Below are 19,202 nucleotides of genomic sequence, written 5' to 3' on the forward strand. Positions count from 1 at the left end.
TTTAGATTTTTAGATCCGTCCGCCAGGGATGTCCTCTTGCCCCGTTTCTTTTTCTGTTTGTGGCGGAAGCTATGAGTATCTACATTAGATCTCAAGCTGATATTTATGGGCTGAGGCTTTCTATCCACCGGGAAGAAGAGCTCCTGAATAGTGAGTTGGCAGATGACACGGCTGTTTTTTTGAATGCCTCCCCCAGGACACTCACTTCCTTCTAGACAGGCCTTGGATTTGTTTTGCACGGCTGCAGGTGCACACATTAATTGGCATAAATCCAATGGTTTTTGGATTTGCGAGGATGACACCCTAGATTGGGGTAATGATATTGGCTTCACTTGGGTACAGAGGGGCGTCTTCGTCAGATATTTGAGCTGCCAGGTTGGGGTGGGCATCTCTCCTTCACAATAGTTTGCTCCGGTGTTGGAAAGCATAAGAAGAAAGCTCCTTTTCTGGAGCTCAGCCAAACTTCACATGGCCTCCAGGGTGGGGTGGTGGTGGTTAACCAGGTTCTTCTAGCCACAGCATGGTTTGTATGCTCTTGTTGGTGCCACTCGAGGGATTGTATCACTTAGCTTAAGAAGCCTGTACGAAACTTTTTATGGAGTGGTCTAGATGGCACAACCGATGTTACAGCCAGGATGGCTTGGGAGACCTTGATTCTTCCTACAAGAGAAGGGGGTTTGAATATCATCGACCCAGATCTACAGTGCAGAGCTTTACTCTACAAGTTCATTGTGAGAGGGCTTATGCCAGCAGGGCAAGAGCCTTGGAAGGATTTTTTTATCAGATGCATACAGTCTCGCACGCCCACTTCAGGAGAGGATTGAACACACAATACTAGATGGGTTTTCACCACAGCCCACCTCAAGTCTCCCTCTTCCCCTCTTATGGTTGCTATCCTGAAAGCATGGGCCAGCTTCAGGAGTACTCTTCGCAGGATTCCCCCATCCACCCATGAAGAGATTGAAAGGCAGCCTATCATGTGGAATGACAGGATTTTGGATGAGCTTGGCAGACCACTTGGAGCTTCTCCTTACATGTAGTGGCCAAGATGGGAGAGGGGCCCTGCATCTACAGTGGGAGCATGGAAAGCCTTCAGGAAGCTTCCTGCAGACTGACAGGCCCAGATGGTTCTTAATCTTAGAGGGAGTGCAGGGAGAGTCCAACAGATTGATGCAGCCTTGCCCTTGGATTGGGTGGACACAGATGACATGCCTGGGGGCATTTTCCAGATTGGGAGTTCCTTTACAGGTGATTGATTTGCTTGACACACATGAGGATGCCTTAGTTTTTTATGTTTCTTCGGGGGGAAGGCTGTCCAGATCCACAGATGATATCTTATTGGAGGTACCGTTTCAGCCAGTCAGGATAGTGGGCTTCATGGAGCATGGCTCTCTTTCACAGTGGTACTTGGATCCTGACCCGCTTCTCCTCGCCCTTGGCTCATGGAGGATGTGGCTCTATGGACGTATCCCAATTAAGTTTTTGCAGTGGAACCCTGGGGAATGGGAATGGATAGATGAAGGGCATCGAGAGAAGGGCATCCCCTTCTTTCGTTACACGGTCAAAAATGCCAGGAAATTCCAGCTCAGCTATAGGGGTTGGAGGCCCACCAGAGCTCATCATTGGGAGAACTTTCAGATTCCTGCTGACTTGCAGAAATTTTTTTGGCACAGACTCTGAAAATCCCACCGGAATAGAAAAATCACTCTCTTCTTTTGGCTTTCTATTCATGGTGGGATAGCAGTAAACCATTGGAGATCCAGGTTCCGAGCTGACCCTTCTTGCCCTCGCTGCCTTTCTGCTTTGGAGACAATACAGCACTGCCTTTGGGATTGCAGACAGGCGAGAAATATATGGAAGGGGATTGCAAGACTTTTCAGCACTTTTGTTCACCTACCTTTCTATATGACTTGGGGATCAGTGGCTTGGCTTACTCTTTCAGGGCCTCAGGTATTTTTTGAGAGACTTGATTCTTCTTGGGCTCTTCACATCCGACGACACCTTGTGGAGTCGTGCTCTCTAGAGGATGTTCCGGCCACTCTTTTCAGGGCTGCTCACTCCTCGGTCGACTCTCCATGGGAGATCCTAGCTAGCATTGCAGCATGGCACATTTGGAGAGCCAGATGCACCGAGGCTTTGGAGGGTTCTCAGGTTCACCCTTCTCAGATCTTGGCCAGTACTTGGACAGATACGATACACACTTTGATGGCCATTTGGGCAACCATGCAGGGATCATCTCGAGCAGCCTCCTCTAGGAGAGTTACTTTTCTCAGAGATTGGAGAGACTCTCCCTTCTTTGGTGAGACTTCTATAGGGTTGAGATGGCATTTTCAGCCTCAGCCTTGGTTTCTTTCTACATCATTCCTCTGAGGTGTTTTTTATTACATGCTTAGCATGGTGTATTTCCGCACAGAGCTTGCTCTAGCGGGTTTCTTTCTTACTTAATAGAAGTCTCTTTTTTGGAAAAAAAAAAAGATGCAGCTCTTTCGTCAGAGGATACAGATGTTGATTTAGCCCCTTTGCCTTTGATGATTGTGCCAGAGTCTTCTTCTGTTCGGGATGCAAAAGTACCTTTTTTAATAGAATCTTTTCATCCCATGTTACAAGAAGTTTTTGACCCTGTGATTCAAAAATTTCGGGTACCAGCCTATATCAAGAAGAATCACAAAGGCAAAAAACAGCTTGTTTTTATTGATGGTGTGGTTTCATCACTGCATCAATTTTTACAGAGCAACAATTTGAAGCTGGAGGATCCTGTGTTTGATTCTCCTCCAGCTTGATATGTAACTTTTTACTTGGCTGCCTCATGACTTTTGCTCTGAGGCTTTACTTGTAAATTTTTTCCTTGTACCTATTGGTGGGTTTTTACCTCTTTTGAGGTTTTCCACAAAGAAATATAAGATTTCACTATTGAAAAAAAGTGTGTGTGTGTGTGTGTGTGGGTGAGAGAGAGAGGAGCGCTCCTACTCAGCCCCAGCCTAGCCTGCCGTACAGCCTTCGTGCTTTATCCATACAAGCCTCCATTCAGCTCCGTACATCTGTGGGTTTCCGAACGCCTGGATGGTTTCTGTATGTTGGTCCGTACTTTGTCGGGTTTTCCTCCGTACTGTTGCTGTCCGTTCGTTTTTTCCCTCTTTTCTGTCCGTGTTGTACATACGCTTTTTCTCTTTTCTGTTCGTATGTTTCTCTAGCTTTGTTCGTACATACTTTACTTTGTCCGTACGTACGGTCTCTGTAATGTACTTTGTCCGTACGTACGGTCTCTGTACTGTACTTTGTCCTTTGTCCGTACTGCGCTTTGTCAATGTACTTTTTCGTACGTTCTGTCCGTACGGTAATTTGTCATCATATGTACTTTCTCCGTGATGTACTTTGTCAATGCAATTTTCCGTACGTTTTGTACGTACCGTACTTATGTCCGTACTTTGTTTTTTTTATTTGTTCTTTTCTTTGTACTCTCCGTCCTTCTTTGAGCTGCTGCTGTCGTTTTTTCTTTCCTGTTATCCTTCTTTCTTCATGTCTTGCTGTCCTTTTGTTCCTTCTCTCCCTCTGCCACAATGGTGGATTGTCCATATGAGAAGACCTTTCACAAAGAAAGATCGCTTCAGAGCAAAAAGCAAAAGCAAGTAATGGGTCAGGATAACCCCCTACATGCCTCTACAGAGGCTCAGCTGGTATATGAAGTAATGCATGAGGGCTTTAAGGACATGATGAAAAGTTGGAATGATCTGGTCCCTACCACAGGTATCATGATTGTGGTAGATGATATCTTCGACCCCGTGAAGGATTATGCCAAACATGCCATCATTATTTTCTTTCCGAGACGAATGCCTGCTGCTGCAGATGTTGACAATTGGTTGATGAGAACCCTGGGTGGTTGCTATGTCAAGAAAGTGCATTATGCAGCGAGGGGTTTTTTCAAAGTAATAATGGCTTATGAAGAGCACAGACAGATTTTGCTGGAGCACTCTCCGCTCTTCTATGGCCAGCAGATGATCCATGTATTGCCCTGGTCTCCTACCAGGGATTATCAGGCATTGATTCGGCATCACCGCCCTATATGGGTAGAAGTTATGGATTTTCCTTAGTGCATGGCTTCTCTATTGCAAAACTTGTAGCTTCCCTTGGTAAGGTGGTTTGTCCACCAAGACCAAATGGCAATTCGTATGGCTTTTGCATTTTGTGGGACACAGATAATCCCACACCAGCTTCTTATTCAGTTATTGTCAATAATGTTTCCATGGGCAGTGCTTTCTACAAGATGAAATGGGGGCTGTTTGCAGGTGCTTGCTTTGAATGTAAGCAATTTGGGCACATGGCTTCACAATGCCCTTCCCGAGCTCCGAGAATGCAGTACAAGCTGAAATGGTTCCGCCTCAGAGTAAGAATGCCAATGCCTCTTCTGTAGTAAAAAACAAAGGGGTAAAACATTTTTTTGCTTTTCAAGACAAAGGTAAAGCCCCGGCTATCTCGAATGCTACTGCTCCTCTTTCTATGCCCTCGGCCTCTCAGTCTCAGGTGAAGGGTAAAAATTTGGATGAAGGATGGCAAACTCCTCGCAAAGTTATCTCTCCTAGGAGACCTCTGCTATCCAGGACTTGGAATGGTGCATGTTCACAGGCCAAGACACCAACTGAAAACTCTGGCATTGGTTTGACTTGGGCTGCAGTCATCACTGCCAATCGTACCCTCTTCCCAGAAGAGGACGTTGTTGCTCTATTGTCTTCCCCTCAGGCTGATTCCTCTTCTTAGGGCAGAGGTCCAAATATTGGTGTGGAGATGCAGACACAATCAGTTTGTTTATTGCTGTACATAACTGTCCCATAGTTGTAAATATGCTTAACCACATCAAATGTGTTACACTCAATGTACAGGGTTTGTGTGATCGTAGAAAGTGGAAACTTGAGATGAGAAGCCACTAAGACAAACTTTCTTTACATTAAATATTGGTGACTCATCATTAATGTTAAGGATAACTGGCAATATGATCATCATATTGTTGCCAGCTTGCACACTCGGGTATTGGAAACTGGCAACCTGGCCTTTACATGTTCACCTCCGAATAGTACAGTCCATTCTTGTGGCCTACATTCAATTTTATTTGCCTTTGATTAGGTTCACCAAGGCAGACCTTGATTCCTTTATGTCTGTCATTATGGAAATCTTTTGGCGTTCCAAACATGGCGCAAAAAATCTCAGATTGCTTTCGGTGCATCGAATTTGTTTCCCTAAAATGCATGGAGGATTGAATATCACTAATATCTAAGTGCACATCCTTGCTCATAAGGGGAAAATGTTGCTGCAATTTCTGAAAGGTGATCCAGCCCTGGGCTCTCATGATTCAATCTCTCGTCACACATATCAGTACTCCTCTTTTTGGTCATTGGCAACCCACTCAGTGGGATTTCTTGTTTGGGTGCATTGATGGCACTTTGCATGGCTGATCTATGGTCTCCAACTAGCTTCTTGACTGGAAGCATATTCTGTCTCACCTCGAATGGCATGGTCGACACTCTCTGATGGGTAATTCTTTGCAGGCTGAAAGCATTCACTGGTCCAAAGTTTTTCAGCCTCCGCTTGCTTTACAGGAACCTCGCCATTCTTACTTTATTTCTTTTAAAGGGACCAATATTGTTGCTGATGTTATTCATGATGATGACTCTATGCTTTCCTTTTCTCTGGCAGCCACACAGTATGGTTTGGGTTCTCATTATCGTACTTTGTGAGAGCAAATCACTTGTATGCTTTCCCCTTTGGAACTCCAGGATCGATTAGAGGATTGGACATTGACTTCCCTTGGGTCCTCCTCATGTCCTTTGAGGCTATCTTAGATTAATGTGTCTGCATTATACAAAATCCTCTTGCCTCAACCTTGGGTTTCAGAAAGGGGTAATTCTCTCTGGCGAATGCATCGGCCAGCTAAGTGGTGGAGAAAAAGACTGCAACAACTTTGGGCATACAAGGTTCCACTTCGGCAACAGGTTTTTTTATGGCGAGTGCTTCTGGGAATTTTTCCATCTGGACAGTTGTTGGCCCGTAGGCACATTGCTCCTGCTTTATGTCATTGGTGTCTGATTTCTCAGGAGACTGTGCCTCATTTATTCTAGCATTGCCCTTCTTCTCGGCAGTTTGTAGATTCTCTTCGACAGAGGCTACGAGCGAGATTCCCGCCTCTTCTCTTTGGGATTTTTTTCTAGCTCTTTGGTCTTCACCCACAGCGACCGGAGTTTCATCTTTTCTTTGTTTGGGCTCGCTATTGGGCACTTTGGTCTTTATGGACAAACCGCAATTGTAAAGTCTTTAGTGATCCCAATTTTTCTATGTTTGCTTTCTTTAAGCGTTCTCTGTAGCAATCTTTCTTTGATTGCTTGCAGACTCGGCAGATAGATCAGGATGTATATTTGGCTTACACTGAGATCTTCAGTTGATGTATTTTCTAGCGCCTCTTTTCTGAGGTGACTATTCTTGTAATATAATCAATCACAGCTTTCACTAAAAAAAAAAGTGTGTGTGTGTGATTCAAGCATGGCTTGAAGAGTTTGATACAAGGGGAACAAATACCTTTGAGATTCAAGGTCGGATCCCACTTTGAGAGTAGCATGTTCTAAGTTAGCCCTGTTGACAATCATGAATATGGTTTTATTCCATTATGACACAGTTATATGTTTCTAGTTATCTCATTTCATGGTTTTATTCCATTATGACACAGTCATATGTTTCGAGTTGTCTTATTTCAAAGGATTTCAGTTATGATATTCAATAACATTGTTTTCTTAATATGGAGCATGATATGCTCAAGTACCAACTCTCTATATGGCAGTATTTTTTTATCTAGCCATCATTGGCCAAGTCTTTTTTCTCAAGATTTTGTAATTCTAAGTTCCTTTATTGAGACTTGTTTTCTAGAACATATAGAAATTCTTATGGTTTCTGATGGATTAATTTGGCGAAACTGACATAGCTTTACAGCTTATCCATAAGATATACTCTTTTGGATAGAGAAAATTCGGGAGCCGTCCAAGTTAAGAGCAGTAACTTTACACGGTACAACTAACAAGCATGGTAAGTGCTTGGTAGGGAGAACATCTTGCGTACTTAAATGGTGAATGGAATTCGAGAAACTCTTCTAAGAACAATTCTGTCCAAAGCATTTCCAAGATGAGGTTCATAGTACTTGGAGGAGTTTCAATATGAAGTTTATCTACAAATCACTCCATTCGAGAAGACTTGAGGGGTCTCTTAAGGAAAGAAGACTAAAAGAGGCTTTTACAAGTATCCAAGGCTAAGTATCTCTTTTATGTTGATAAAGTTTGCCTTACTTTTATTTGAAGTCCTAGCCCTTGTATGGCAACACAAGGAGAACAATGCATTGCTTTCTTGAGTTTGTTCAAGAAAAGCATTCATCATGCATGACAAGTTTATGAACAAGCAGAAAAAATAATTTCCCGTCAAAGAAGTCGAGTGGAAACACGAGCCCTTGGAAGAGAAAGAATAACAGCACGTGGCTTTCCATAAGGAAGGTGAGTAAATGAAGAGAAACGCAAGAGCCCTTGGAAGAGAGAGCCATTTTAAGCCTTTCCGCAAGGAAAGCAAACAAAAGAGGGACATATGGCTGCCCAGTGCTCTAGAAGGCTAGTTATCCAAAACTAAGAAGCAGCAAGAAAGCCACAAGGATGGCCAAATACTAAGGCCAGAGGACATGTGTACACCCTAGAAGCATGCTGACCTCAGGGTACCTTGCCAAGTTCAAGACAACAAAAAGCCCGGCAGATAATACTTCACTATTGAGGTAAGACCAACTTTAAGTAAGAACAATTGGAAGGATTCCACAAAAAGTACTAATGTTTTCGACCCAGGGAAGAAGGGCTTCTGACTGCACAGAAAGAGCTTGTTTAAGGACAAGGAAAACTACAGAACCAGCCGAGCCTAAGATTAGGAGTACTAGGTACCAGACAACTTTGTCTTACTTAAGGGCGAAGTTCGAGATGTGAATGTCTTGGTTGGCATTTCGAGAATCAGAAAAGAGTGTTGACACGGTCTAGGATTGGGTAGTGTGGCTTTAGCACATACAGTTCCATTGGTGGATGCCTATAGTATGAGAACAACCAGATCTCTCATAATGGAAACGTATCAAAACAGTAGAAAACTGGAAATCTCTCAATCTTGCTCTCACACAGAACTTGGTAGCTCCTTGGATCCTACACATATCTTGCAACATTTACCCATTAACTGGTTAGTCACTCTAGCATTCAATATCATGCTCTTTAAATAACCTTCTATGAGTCAAGCATCCACAATACTCATGTTGCATGCACAAAATAGTAAATGCATTAAGATGCATTTGAAAACTACTCATGCATAACTTTGGCCATTATTCTTGACTTTGCCTAAATTGGAGAAGTCTCTATATTTGTCTCAGATGTCAGTTTACAAAGGCTGGTGATATCCCCTCTGCTTCTATTTTGATTGTCCGCAACTGAAAAGATTCTTAGTACTGTTACAACAAGTGTGGATGATCTGTAAAGAAAAACTCTCATCGACCCGCTTGGCATCAAATGTTGGAGATAACTGCACACTAGGTATACTATTTCCCTACTCTACATTTGTCTAGTCTCAGTTTAGTCTTTGTGTCTTGAGTGTGTGCCATGTGGCACCTCTACAATTATCCCATAAGCACTCTTGCTCTATGTCTTGTACTTTGGCCCATATATTCATGGGTCACACCATTGCAATCTATCTAGCTTGTGTCTTGTCTACACTCATCTACAAGGTAACTCTTTGTCTTTCAATCTTGTTCTTATTTTACTTCTAGTTTTATAGTTTCTAGCTCTTGCTTTTATATTCCTACGTGGTATCAGAGCCATGTAGATCCCTCTTCTCTCCCCTCAGTCTGCTGTAGCCATAGCCGCACCTCTCCCAGCTACCCTCTGCTTCTAACCCGATCTCGTGAGCTGAAGGAGCCGCCTCTTCTCAGATTTCTGCCCCGCTCAGCTGGTCGCCATCATCTCCAAAACGGGCTGCTCCTGTCTACCTTGCCATTCTCTGCGCCACCACATCAGGCCGCTTCTTTCTGCACCACCATCTCTCTACCAGATCTGCGCGCCATTGCTGCGCTCATCTCTTTCAACAGGCCGCACCTCTCCAGCTGCTGTTCGTGCTGCTTCTGCTCTAGCTTGCTGCAAATAAATAAATAAATAAATAAATCTGCGCCATCTTCTCCCCTGATGCTTCCCGTGTTACTGCAATCCTTGGATGCCTTCTTCATCGACTCAAGGGGCTGTCTCTGCCTGGGATTTATTGCGCATCATCTAGAGGCAGCTGCAGATCGACTTTCCTCCTGTCAACGAGCTATTTGCTTCATTCATTTCTGCAATATTGTAAGGGAATAGACACTGCCCTTGCATCTTAGCAAGAGGTAAGACCTTCCCACATGGCCTCTTCTACTCATTCTCTCATGTTTATCGACAAATTCAATGGGTCCAACTTTCATACTTGGCAAATCAATATAAAGTGCCATCTTATGAAAGAAGGTCTTTGGGACGTTGTTCACCGTGCTGCTCCCGAAGATTCCGACATTGAGCAAGTTGTCACTTATATTTCCACTTCCCACTCCCATCCTCCCACCCCCACCCCTCCCCCCCCCATTCCCACTTCCACTCCCATTCTCCCACACTTGTTCTTATTTTACTTCTAGTTTTATAGTTTCTAGCTCTTGCTTTTATATCCCTACATCAAATGCCTAAACTTAACACTTGGTCCTAGTTGAAGAACTTATTCAAGTACTTCAACTGGTTCTGCATAGGTGACAGAATTGCAGATTCGAGGTCATTTTTCCCTCAGGAAATGACAAAATCATCAGTAGAGGACAACAGATTTATCTTGAGCAGCCTATGGCATCAGTATAGGAGAAACTGGACAGGGTTTGCAGCAGATTTGTGGCCAACAGAAAAAAAAGGACAGAGGCAGCTTTGTGTCGACCATCTGCAGCAAAGAAATGCTCGCTCCAGTGGCAGCGAGGAAGTAGACTTTTGGCAGGCAGATGCAGAATGGAGTGGATTAAAAAAAGGGGTAATCTTGATAAGGAGCTCCCAAAAAAATGTCAATCAGCATGAGAAGAAACGAGGTTTCCGTTTCAAGAAATAGTGTCAGAATCTGTAGCAGGCCGGCAGTGGAAAATTCATCGGTGAATGATGACGCCTCAAATAGTAGCGGTCTAAGAACAACAGTAAAGTGATAGGTGCTGAAGATGGCAAAGTACAGCAGCAGATTGTCGGCCTGTAGATGAACGTCCATTTCCTCAAGAAGCCAACATCAGTAACAGCACAACAGCAGCACGATATGGCAATGAAGAATGACAGCGAGATCTCCTCTAGATGGGGACGTTGGTTGAGATAGCAGCAAGTAGAAGAAAGCTTTTATCAGCTCATGGAGGAAATTAAGACCAGATCTGATACCATGTGAAAGTCACATGGAGAGAGGCTTCGAGAATCAAAGAGATGGAGACAATGCAGAGGCAAATGCTGAAGTTGATAGCAAAACACAAGCCTCGTTTAATACTTAAAAAGAATGTACGCATGCCCTTTTTTGTAAATTTTGATAATGGATAAATGGTAGGCAATGCTCTTGCCGACTGGTTTCTGTAAACTCTAAGGCATTATGATAGTGTATGTTCATAATGAAATATACCTGTGCAACAGCACTGAACAAAAGAGGGTCCTTCTCAAGAGTTTGTTGCAAGTGTGATATAGCAGCATCGTGGAGCTCCCTTTGTAGAAAAAGTTGAACTAAAAGCTCCCCAGCTTGGATATTCAAAGGGTTTTGTTTGAGCAGAATCTTACATTTCTTCTCACAATCTGTCACATCACCTCTGCCAACTGTATTGAGTCACGTTCAATGTACAGAAGTAGACCCTTTTGGATGCAGAAATGTAATAGGAATATTAGATTCAACAATTGTAAGAGATGGGAAATATTGCATGATCTATATGGAAGTTGATTGGACCTTGAGAAGAAAATATTTGCCAATGCAAGAGAAGCATCTGCATGGGATGGGCTGAATTTCAAAGATTCATTAAGCAGTGCAACTGCAGTATCTGAATCATTTGCTTCCTGAAATACCTACACAATTCATTCAATCACTAATTGTATGTTAACCAAGTTTCATCATATTTCCAGAATAAGTGAGACCCAGAAAAAAAAAACAGATAACCAGATACTCCTCAACAATAGCTTACATAAGAAAAATCTCTGCAACAGAAAATGTGGAAATAACAAAATACGTGCGAATTTCAGGTTAATTGTGCACACAACACATGTTAACTCTAGAGAATTACCTTACGAAAGCTCTAAAGGAAAATGTTAGTTTAAATTTTTTAATAAATCTTAGCAAGGGCGGTGTTTGTGTACCTAATAAGTAACAAACATGGTGTGGCTAGATTGAATTGGGGCCCATGACCGCCTTGCACATTGGCGATGGAAAACCCAAATGTTGTATTACACAAGCACAATAGCCTACACATGCACATTATGAGGATGACCCTAGAAGCTTAGCAAGCATCTGCACAAACTTATATCCATTCCCCAAGGAAACAAACAAACTGTCAGATTTCATTTAGGTGCACTCCCCCTAATGTGGGTAAGTCTAGGGCACAAGGAAGCACCTCTGATTGAAAAAGATACCTTACTCTCAGCTGCTTCACTTAGTTGCATGATGTTGATGAAGCCAATTCCTCCCAACGTGTCTTCTAAGAATTTCAGATTGTTCAAGTCTCCTCCAACAATCCAAGAATCCACAATGGTAGAAGAGTTGTAAGCAATGTGAGTAGGGGACTCTCTGCTGAAGGCATGCTAGTACTTAAACATTCAAGATTCTAATTCTGAAGCTCGAACTTGAACACAATGCAAACTGCTCTTCCAACAAGCAGCTTGCATTGATCAAAGATCTAAGCAGCCAAATATGGTCCCATTGAAATGCACACTCCACCCCAAGTGGAAATGGCCAAGAACTGATGAGGGGATCTTGGCCACGAGAGGTTGCCAATCTACCATGACTCCATGAGGGATAACATATTATTGCAAATCAAAAATTACCAGAAGAGCGACTCGCTTGGGCTCATGCAACCATGTAGCATGCTCATCAAATCCATGCAAACTCCAACTCATGAGTGTCAAGATAATGAGGAAGGAGGAGGCGGTAGAAAATAGGACTAGTATCCTCCGAAAACGAGAGAGAGAATGAAGGTGGACTCCGATGGTCCTCCACCTCCCCAGTCTATTCATCCTCCCCAGATTTCTACCCTCCCTTCCAAGATTACAACCCAGCAAGGCGGACCTCCGCTAAATGTGCAAGCACTTAGGGAGACTTTTGCTCCCTCTAGCTCGTCGCCATCTTTGGCAGCCAAGGACTTAGCTGATGGGGCATCACTCATGGAGATGACTCTTGAAGGACAGGGGATACTCCCCAAGTTCCCTGTAAAGCCCTTCGACTGGGAGACAGACTATGACTTGCTTAAGTATTTCCCTGCACTCCCGGCTCGCCTTTCTGAGATTGACTTTGAGGCTCACTAGTCCTACGATGAGTGGGAAGAAGAGCAATATGGAATCCAAGGAGACCCGCTGGGAGCAATGGCCTCTAGAAGCAAACTGCAGGAGAGAGGCCGAGCTGGACAAATGCTACCTCTCCCAGGAAATTCTTGACCAGACAATCAGTACTAAGCCATAGACCTTCACAACTCTCTCTCTTTCAGACCACAAACCGCGGTCCTCTTTCAGTGTGACTTTGGCAAAGTTAGGAGGTCTCCTCATGGTTCAAGGTTGACCCCAAGCCTATTGACTTGAAGACAGTCCAAATCCAAATAAGAAACATCTGGACTCATGCCTTCTCTTCTCAAAGGTCATTATATGTTGGATCTCTGTTGCTTCAGACCCAGACTGTCTAGGAACTTCCAATGATCTCTAGCCTTTCACCCTGCGCGAGGGCAGTATTCGCGGCCCTGTTCGAACATTCCCTTGCAAAATAGCCAAGCTTCTTGTAAGCAAAACATGCGTCGGGAAAGGGTCCAAACCTGACTTGTTGCATAATCGACAAACCTCCCAAAACACTAATCTCCACAAACTTTGGAATCGCATGGTTGTGATCCCAGAGTATCCATGCCCTACTACAGTATTGATCAGCTCAGTATCCAGACGGAGGCACCAATAGAACTTTTCCCAAAGACGAAGTGATGATGTAAACCTTCTCCCCCAACCCCTCAGGAAGGTTAGAAAAATCGATCCATACCGGGCAATTGTGAAACATGAACTCATCCACCAAGAAGGTTGAGCTCCACAAGATAACTAGGACAGAAGCACCCGCAAACATGAATGAACAGCCAAGCAACTCATCTCAGACCGACTCGAACACACATTGGATCTCTGACTCATGGCTAGAGGCAATTCTGATGACCAGGGATGCTCTCAAGAGAGCAAGAAAAGACAGAGCAGCTATGAGAGCCCAGAGGATGGAAAGGATTTTAAAAACTGTAGAAAGAAAGTTTATTAAAGTCTTCGGGAGACCGTGACGGTCTATGAGACTAAAGATAACTGATACAATGAGCATAACGGTGGCGGTCTCAAAATGGGCCAGCCAACCGTTTCTACAAAAAAGAGGTTATGAAGGACGGTGTGTCTAGTCCTGATACAAAAAATATGTGTCTACCTCCAGATGATACAAAAAAGAAGGGGGGGGCACCAAAAATGGGGCAGAGGGGGAAGATACAATATATATGTGCAGGTGGTGATCATCAAAGACCAATCATGGAGGGGCCATCAAATGGGAGGCCGGAAAAAACCCTGCGATAGATGATTGGCCTCTGACGTCATGCGGCCTAGTCGAGCTCGGTCATCGGGGGTGGCGGGTAGCCCTGTGGATGAGGGCAACGGTAACCCCGGTGGGGCGGGCAGAGAGCAGAGACGAGATGTCATGGACCCGGATGTGTGAGTCTGTCCGTTGGCGCAGTTGTCGTGGCTCTGGCTCTCGCTCACGTCCGCGTCGTCGGCTAGACTGAGGAGAGGTATCCTGTGACTAGAAGAAATCAGTGATGGGCCGCTAGGTGTCCTCATGCTGTGTGTGCTGTGCGTGTCGCCGTGCTCGGAGAGAGCTATCTCGGTGGCGAGTCATCTCATGTAAGAAAGCGGCTAGGCATCGCTGACTGCAGCATGTGTGGGGCCGAATCCATCGCGGAAGAGGCAGTGGTACCGGCCTCGAATGGCATAATAAATAGGACATCTGAAAGCAAAGTGCTCCTCCGACTTGATCTCCTGCAAGTCGCAAAGTGGGCAAAGGCGGCCCTCTCGTGGGATACCCTCTGCGCGTCCGCTCTCGATCCGTAATCGGTGTGACGAAACCCTAAACTGACCGAGGGAGATCCGGAGCGCATGTGGTAGATGAAGCTGTGTGTAACCCGGAGGTGTGATGAAGCCCTTCTGTGAGATCTGGAGGCAGTGTCGGCCGTAGAAGTCGAGCTTCACAGAAAGCTCGGAGTGAAGAAACCATGTCCGCCAAGTGTGGAGCTAGAGCAGATCCGCTCGAATGAGCCGGTTGACCTCCTGGTCAGTGGGGGAGAGGGGAGATGGTGGAGCGTCGAGGCTGTACTGAAAAGGAGGCAACCGGTCTAAGTCGGCCCAGTCGGGTGAACCAACTGGAAAGACGACTATACCAGCATCGCTGGTCCCCATTAACGAATAAGGCCATAGAGGAGGATAGGGCTAGCCAAGGTAGGCGGAGGTGACCGTTGGCGGAGGAGCTGAAATCCCTAACTCTGTGGAGATAAGTGATAGCTTGGAAAGCTGCAGCAAGCTGTAGGGGTGAGGCGCCGAACTCTGCTAGAATGATCTGGTGTGGTACCGATGGTTTGCAGCGGATCATCCGAGCAAACATCAGTATCTGTAGGCGCTCGACTCGAGCCCACTCTGTGTCTAAAAGGTCGGCTCCCCGCCTTAGTGCAAGACAAGGTGATTTAGCTGCCTAGACTGATCTCCTCCTTGCCAAGGCAGAACTAAGAAGACAGGAACATGAGAATATGACTGACTCTAGAGTCTCTCTTAGAGACAGGTGGGCTGGTAAAATAGACAGACCTACCCCTAAGACCTTTAGGTGATTAGGAGAAAAAGGATAGTAGAAGAAATCCCCCTACTAAGAAAAGAGGATCAGTCTCACTCAGCTTCTTAAGAACATTAATCCAACAACACTTCGAAAAACTACTCTCTACCTCAAATGATACAAGCAAGGGAGAGATGCACAGGTTAATGGTTGTGATATATGCTTTGTGAGCTGTAAATAAGTGCTGAAGTGATTAAAGGTTTAGTTCCATTGCCCTCTGAGTGATTAGAGGCCGGTTTCACCCTTGGGAATCTCTGCAAAATGAGAGGGCGTTAAGGAGCTCCTCGCCCATGAAAGAGGCCTCTAAATGACTCATCGTGTGCAAAGAAACCACTGAGGGGATGTGGTCCCACACCTGCTCCTTGGCTCCCCTCACCTACGTGAAGTCTCCTCCTCTACCAGGAAGAGCTAACGATAGAAGCATGTGGGCATCTCTAGAATTTCTCAAGGAGTTGAGTGGAGCTCCCCCCCCCCCCATTATTTGAACCTTTGGAGCTATGCTTCGACTGAACGTAGATCCATAGTCTAGAAAAAACACCTCATCATCCTATCCCCGTGCTATACCTAGCAAGCCCGTGAAGAGTGGTACGAGTAGCCTGCTATCTAGCCTCTATCTCCTATATAATCAAGCAAGCACACTCATATCTGTCAATCAGCCAAGGGGGGTCCAGTTCCCACTGAAACCTCTCTATGGATGCCAAATCTTGCCTACGGGCCTTCTCTTGCACGACTAGAGAACCTGGTTGTGTCTCAAAGCTTGGAGGTACAGCTCTATACTACTACTCTAGATGGCCTCTTGAAACACCGCATCTTGATGAAGTGCAATTGGGATCCTCACTCCTCATTGGGGAGCCTTTGGTCGGGTGCTCCAAGTGTAGCACAATGGGGAGGTAATCGGACATTGTCATGCATGTTAGGAAGCTTGTGGAACCCCTATGTGCAAGGCACAACCACCCCCAACATGGAGCCTGTCAAGTCTCTCAAGCCCACCATCACTAACCAAGAGATAAAGAGAGGCTCCCTAGAGTTGTGTAATCTTGGCTCCCACCAAGTATCACAACTTTGGATGCTGAAAATAAACTAATCCCAAGTTCTACTAGCATGACTAAGAAGAAAGCACCTCCATGCTTGTTCTCCTTGAACTCTACATTATTGAAACACCTCCAACAATCCAAGGGTCCACATCAAAAGAAGACAGTCCAAAAGTTTCCGCTAGAAGGGAAGGGCCCCTCCGTTGGCGGCATGCTATTGTATAAATATTGAGAATCCTAATACGGATACCACTCAGTTCCCTATCAACTTTCCCTCATTGAAGACCTCTGAGGCTAGGCCTGCCCAATAGAAATACAAACTCCAGCACTATGGCGTACTGTCAGGGAAGAGTTTTTATCTGCTGCTAAGAACATATGCCCTTGAAGCCACATACCATCTAACAACCACCCAACCAAGGCTCGCTTCAACTCCCGTCTCATAATCAGCCTCCATGGAGCTGCTAACGCACACATCATGCATGTTCTAGCTCCCTCATGCATGTTCTAGCTCCCTCTTGTCAACCTCATGGGAAGGGCAGTGCCAAAGGCTCTGAGTGGTTTGCCTTGGTGGTTGGTTTCGAGGGTGAATAGTCCCTATCTGTCCGCTGCCTAAAAAGAGGCATCACAGATACCACGCCAAACCGTGCGCCAAGTCAACACATCTATGTATGCAACCGCAAGGCGATAAACTACCACCTTGAGAGACCAGCCAGTGTGCACTGTCCAATCTGAGGGCAATTAGCAATCTATCGCATACCAGGCATGTTTGGGAAAGGAATTATTTATTCATTTCACATACGAAAAACAAGGGTGAGGAGAGTGCAGAGAATGGAAAGGGGAACCAATACCAAAGAAGGGAACAATGGTGGAAACAATTCTAGAAAATGTAATCATGCATCATTAGAGAGCTGATTATTATTTTTTGCTATTAATTTTGAAAAAATTGGATGAGGGTGAAGGGGAGAAAAGATCAGCTAACACTTTGCCTCATCCCCATATATAATCACATGGCGCGCCCTGCTATTCCTAGCCAGGATCTCATAAAGGACAACATCCGATATATAATCACATGGCGCACCCTACTATTCCTAGCTAGCATCTCATAAAGGACAACATCCGATCTCTAAAAATCCAATCATAAGTCTATGGAGACCATACCTCATCATCTGCTTTGCTGCAAAGAGGAAGCCCCGAGCCGGTGGATCTTGCTACCAAGATCCCCTAGTATGCCCCCTTTTGGTGGAGAACACAAATGATTTAAATCTCCACGCTATGCGAAAGGGAGAATAGAGTTCTCAACAAGGCCACTAGGGGGGCCAGTGGTGTCGAAAACAACTTTGGGATCAGGAGAAGTGGTGGGAGGACGATAGAGAGGGGAAGGGCTAATGGAGTTCTCAACAAGGCCATCGGGTGTCGAAAACAGCCTTGGAGTCGGGAGGACTGGTGGGAGAGAGGCAAATGGGAGATATCTTTGGCGGCAAGGAGGGTGTCCATGTTGCTACAAGATTTTGTACATGTGGACCTCTTGAAAGTTGGGTGAGTCCTCTATTAGGACCTCTTCCCTTGTCTTCTAACCTGTTTCTATGGAGGAGGGGAGTGGTTCAAATCGCTATGTGCTTCCTTCTACAAGGCTCTTCTTGTTCTTCCATGGACTGTGTCTCTTCCTCTAGTTTGAATCTGGCATCCAAGCTTAGAACTGGGGTTTAAGCCATACCTTGAAAAACTCAGGAAGAAAAAATCTACATTTGTGGTGGCAGGGGAGAAGGATGCTGGGTGGACTGGAATTTCTCCATCCCTACCTCACTGCCCTGCCCTATCCCATGGCATCTAGCAAACCTCAAGTGAGCCATGGCCACACGGCCTAGCTCGCTACAAGAATGGCAATTTCCTAGGAGTCCTCCAACTTCCACCCATTGGAACACAACCCCTTGGAAAGGGTCTCCAAAGAATGGCTACACAATAGGATGGAAAGGTACATGTGTACAAGTCAGATCTTCGGCACACCATCATCCATCATTGTTGATGCTATTGTCCTTGGGAGCTCTATGATGATCCCAAGCATAGCACCAATCAAGGAGATGACACTCCTATAGTCTTGTGGCATGTCCGGGCTACAGTGTCAGCGGGAACCTCAGGTTTGATGATGTGTCTCCACATGTCACGTACAGTTAAGCCGAGGTACCAAAATATGAAAAAAACCAAGTGTGTTCAAGGTATATGGGAAACTCTAGAGAAGTATATGAGTCGTCTAAAGTGGAATCTGGAGCAAGAAAACCCCACATCAATATATGGGCACTTCTTGGATGTGCCTTCCAGAGAGAGGCTCGCCTGAACCCATAGTCTTGGACCTGCCACCTAGTGGGAGTAAGGCCCACTAGGAGCCCAATATGATTGCTCTTCCTATACTACGTGGTCAACTTGCTGCTCGTACTCTAGTGTAAGTGCGATGTGTGAGGAAGTGGGAGTCAAGGATGCTGCCATTTGAATTCCTCTAGCCCAATAATTGCTCTTTCTATACTATGTGGTCAACATGCTCTTGTACTCCGGTATAAGCATGATATGTGAGGAAGTAGAAGTCAAGGATGTTGCCATTTGAATTCCTCTAGCCATACGCCTCTGGGTCACCCTAACTACCACATTGACAGTGGGGGATAAGCTGCTCCATAAAAGAGGTGAAGGGAAAGAAAGGAGGGAGGTGAGGTAATAGAAAAGAAAGAATAAAGAAAGAAAGTTTATTAAATTCTTCGAAAGACCGATGGGTCTATGAGACTGTGAAAACCCTCGTACAAACGAGCTGTGGTGGTGGAGCTACTAAATGAGCATCCACACCAATGCAAATGCAAAATATGTAGAATGTCCGTACTAAATCCTAAGTACAACATAGTCATGTCATGTCGGTAGTCGACTATCTCATCATCATCATCATCATCACCATCACCATCAGGACATCAGGGTGGATGTGGCAATGGGGGCATGAAATCGGCGATAAAGTGTTGTTGGCCACTCAAAAGTGCAGCCTTGGCATGTCTCCTG

General features: G+C 45.1%; 1 protein-coding gene across 3 annotated transcripts in view; it reads right to left on the reverse strand.

The window, feature by feature from the left end:
• Nucleotides 1-19,202, reverse strand: part of LOC147879854 (uncharacterized) — a 214,690-nt gene that overhangs the window by 97,416 nt on the left and 98,072 nt on the right. For all 3 annotated transcript variants that reach the window (XM_087372036.1, XM_087372037.1, XM_087372035.1), the window contains exons 7-8: nucleotides 11,002-11,117; nucleotides 10,687-10,867 (exon numbers count right to left, since the gene is read on the reverse strand). In XM_087372036.1, coding sequence (XP_087228162.1) covers nucleotides 10,687-10,867; nucleotides 11,002-11,117 — 297 coding nt within the window. The remainder of the gene's footprint in view (nucleotides 1-10,686; nucleotides 10,868-11,001; nucleotides 11,118-19,202) is intronic.

Source organism: Dipteris shenzhenensis, chromosome 33, assembly GCF_047967505.1.
Source record: "Dipteris shenzhenensis isolate YYH24624 ecotype China chromosome 33, Dip_SZ_1.0, whole genome shotgun sequence".
Taxonomy (NCBI): domain Eukaryota; kingdom Viridiplantae; phylum Streptophyta; class Polypodiopsida; order Gleicheniales; family Dipteridaceae; genus Dipteris; species Dipteris shenzhenensis.